Source organism: Oncorhynchus mykiss, chromosome 32 (assembly GCF_013265735.2).
Source record: "Oncorhynchus mykiss isolate Arlee chromosome 32, USDA_OmykA_1.1, whole genome shotgun sequence".
NCBI classification, from domain to species: domain Eukaryota; kingdom Metazoa; phylum Chordata; class Actinopteri; order Salmoniformes; family Salmonidae; genus Oncorhynchus; species Oncorhynchus mykiss.
In genome coordinates, this window is record NC_050572.1 from 14,670,034 (window position 1) to 14,674,055 (window position 4,022).

A 4,022-nucleotide genomic window follows, 5' to 3' on the forward strand; every position below is an offset into this window, starting at 1 on the left:
GACAACAGGGCATATCAGCAATCTCCCCTGGTGGACAACAGGGCATATCAGCAATCTCCCCTGGTGGACAACAGGGCATATCAGCAATCTCCCCTGGTGGACAACAGGGCATATCAGCAATCTCCCCTGGTGGACAACAGGGCATATCAGCAATCTCCCCTGGTGGACAACAGGGCATATCCTCAAATCTCCCCTGGTGGACAACAGGGCATATCCTCAAATCTCCCCTGGTGGACAACAGGGCATATCCTCAAATCTCCCCTGGTGGACAACAGGGCATATCATCAAATCTCCCCTGGTGGACAACAGGGCATATCCTCAAATCTCCCCTGGTGGACAACAGGGCATATCCTCAAATCTCCCCTGGTGGACAACAGGGCATATCCTCAAATCTCCCCTGGTGGACAACAGGGCATATCCTCAAATCTCCCCTGGTGGACAACAGGGCATATCCTCAAATCTCCCCTGGTGGACAACAGGGCATATCCTCAAATCTCCCCTGGTGGACAACAGGGCATATCCTCAAATCTCCCCTGGTGGACAACAGGGCATATCCTCAAATCTCCCCTGGTGGACAACAGGGCATATCCTCAAATCTCCCCTGGTGGACAACAGGGCATATCCTCAAATCTCCCCTGGTGGACAACAGGGCATATCCTCAAATCTCCCCTGGTGGACAACAGGGCATATCCTCAAATCTCCCCTGGTGGACAACCAGGATATCCTCAATCTCCCCTGGTGGACAACCAGGATATCAGCAATCTCCCCTGGTGGACAACCAGGATATCAGCAATTAAATGAGTGTTCGCCTGTACAGAGAATACTCCTCTTCTGTATTGTAGTTACTGATTGGGTAACAATTGAATGGCAGACAAGCTGCAGGGAAACAGCAGGAGAAGAACCAAAGACAAATAGAAACACACACACACTCCTTGCTGGGTGGACAGATCTAATGAGAGTATTGATCTGATGATGTGTTATTAATGAGTCAGTCATTGTAGAGATGCAGCAGTAGGGTCAACTCATTGACCCCACTGATCAGACTGGTGACACTTGTAGACCGTTTTGCATGGCTTATTGGGTTGCACGATGAGTTGATTGTTGACAGCTGTAGCATTTTAGCTAAGCCTAACCCGGACTATTTGCCTAACCCTACCCTCATTCTCCTAACCTGCCACGTTAATTGTCCTAACCCTACCCTCATTCTCCTAACCTGCCACAAATAATTGTCCTAACCCTACCCTCATTCTCCTAACCTGCCATGTTAATTGTCCTAACCTTATCCTCATTCTCCTAACCTGCCACGTTAATTGTCCTAACCCTACCCTCATTCTCCTAACCTGCTATGTAAACATTAAACTGACATGTGGTGCACCTGGCTATGGCTGGTCTAACCAATAATGGAGCGCTGATGTTACACCCCATCCCTGTTGATCCACCCACTTATTTTGCAACGCCCACTTTCAGACACCAAGTCTACAGTTAACCAAACATTGTACCGTTTCGTTGTTGCTGGCAAAAATACATATAGAAAGCGCAAAGAACTTTGCGGCCACAAGTATCTTAACATTTTAGTTGACAACAAAATAATTGGATCCACTTTGACTTGCAAAGATACCTGATATGTAGGCTACTATACTAAACTAGAAAGATACCTGATATGTAGGCTACTATACTAAACTAGCGGCATTTGGTCATCTAGGTGTGACCTAGAGTCCAATCAATTAACTATAATTTACACCTACATCATTTTTTAATACATTTTCAAGGTAAGAACGTCTGTGCACATGGGGGGAGAATGTCGAGAGTAAATTCCCCTATTCTTATCCACAAGCAGTGCAACACGGGCCTAAACGTAAACACAGCGACCAATGCAAAACCTCTGCCTGGCTAGACACGGCTAGCTTAGCCACCTATGATAACGTTAGCTTTATAAATAGCTACACAATAATACAAAACTACACTCATCCGAGGGAAAACTTGGTTTCCCCATTTTTATTCTGGACACAAAGATACCTAATACATTTATTTGCAGCGAGCCGAGTCGGAAAATGTAACAGGCAGGCATTCCGCATAGCGGAATGAAATGGAACCGTGTTCTTCTAGCCTAGCATTAGCCTAGCTAGCTATGCAACCTCTCCTCTCCCTCTGTGACTCACCGATGTGATTGTCCTCGATGTGGACGATTAGCTCGGCCAGAGACTCGAACTGGAGCCCACAACCCCCGAACCTGCAGGAGTTGGAGAAGAAAGACGCGGCGGCGATGCCTGTCATGGTTGCTGGCTAGTGCATTCACTGGGAGTTCGGTAGCCGGGGCGGTGCGAGGCGGGGTCCGGGGAAGGAGCGGGCAGAGCGGGGAGCAGTGTAGCAGACACCGGGCAGCCAGGCAGGACACAACAGCAGCTGGGGGAGCAGGAGGGACTGTGGGGGTAGAAGAGGGAGGGACAACGGCCTTACGTCATGTGTTTACCTGTTGCTTTTGTGAATGTATGTAAATGTTCCAGCGGGGAAGACTTTGCATTCCTCTCCAAAAATGCATTAACAAGGTTGTTGACTCACTAACGACTTGCTGTATGTCATGGAATAAATAATGGGTGGTAGGAATGAATAGCCTGGTTGTTGGATTCAGGCTTATTAAGCTACAATGTTAGGAGTATGTTGTAGGCCTATCCTATTAATATATGTATAGATAAATGTAATGACACACACATAGGCTTATAATATATGAATGAATCACTAGAATATCCATACTAGCTAGCCTAATAGTATACAGTACCGCAACTGAGGCAACACTGTAGGTACGAACCACTAACCAGTCCTTCTTTGCTAAAGCAGACCCGGTTTAATTCAAACTCATATCACAACGACACATATAGTCCTACTCTGCAAAGCACGAGCAATAACATTGACCCAGGGCTAGAGAGAGAAAAAGAGATAGGCCTCTAGATACCTCCTGAAGCATGGCTAGATCAGGTCAAATCACCAGAGGGTCAGATTAACTCAACAATTTATTATAGGCTACATGTACTAGATTAGAATAGTCTGATTAGGATAAATTATATTAAGTCTTTACCATCTCACCCTTAGATTAAAGGTTCAGTGTGGAGCCTTAATGTCACCACAAATACAACCACATACATAACAATATGTCTGGGTCGGCGCCTTGTCTGGGTTGGTCCCCCCCCCCCCCCCCCCCCCCCCCCCCCCTTGGGTTGTGCCGTGGCGGAGATCTTTGTGGGCTATACTCAGCCTTGTCTCAGGATGGTAAGTTGGTGGTTGAAGATATCCCTCTAGTGGTGTGGGGGCTGTGCTTTGGCAAAGTGGGTGGGGTTATATCCTTCCTGTTTGGCCCTGTCCAGGGATATCATTAGATGGGGCCACAATGTCTCCTGACCCCTCCTGTCTCAGCCTCCAGTATGCTCTCTCTAATTCTCTCTTTCTTTCTCTCTCTCGGAGGACCTGAGCCCTAGGACCACCTGGCATGATGACTCCCTGCTGTCCCCAGTCCACCTGGCTGTGCTGCTGCTCCAGTTTCAACTGTTCTGCCTGCGGCTATGGAATCCTGACCTGTTCACCGGACGTGCTACCTGTCCCAGACCTGCTGTTTTCAAATCTCTAGAGACAGCAGGAGTGGTATAGATACTCTTAATGATCGGCTATGAAAAGCCAGCTGACATTAATCCTGAGGTGCTAACTTGCTGCACCCTCGACAACTACTGTGATTATTGTTATTTGACCATGCTGGTCATTTATGAACATTTGAACATATTGGCCATGTTCTGTTATAATCTCCACCCGGCACAGCCAGAACAGGACTGGCCACCCCTCATAGCCTGGTTCCTCTCTAGGTTTCTTCCTAGGTTTTGGCCTTTCTAGGGAGTTTTTCCTAGCCACCGTGCTTCTATACCTGCATTGCTTGCTGTTTGGGGTTTTAGGGTGGGTCTCTGTACAGCACTTTGAGATATCAGCTGATGTATGAAGGGCTATATAAATACATTTGATTTGATTTGAATAACGTGTGT

The 4,022-nt window shown here is 47.3% G+C and overlaps 1 protein-coding gene across 2 annotated transcripts in view; it reads right to left on the bottom strand.

Moving 5' to 3' along the window:
* LOC110487971 (juxtaposed with another zinc finger protein 1) overlaps positions 1-2,422 on the bottom strand; it is a 33,489-nt gene extending 31,067 nt beyond the window's left edge. For both annotated transcript variants that reach the window (XR_005041356.1, XM_036971551.1), the window contains exon 1: positions 2,160-2,422. Coding sequence is in view for 1 of the 2 variants with exons in the window: in XM_036971551.1 (XP_036827446.1) it covers positions 2,160-2,274 (115 nt within the window). In the remaining variant the exon portion in view is untranslated. The remainder of the gene's footprint in view (positions 1-2,159) is intronic.
* Positions 2,423-4,022: the final 1,600 nt, after the last annotated feature.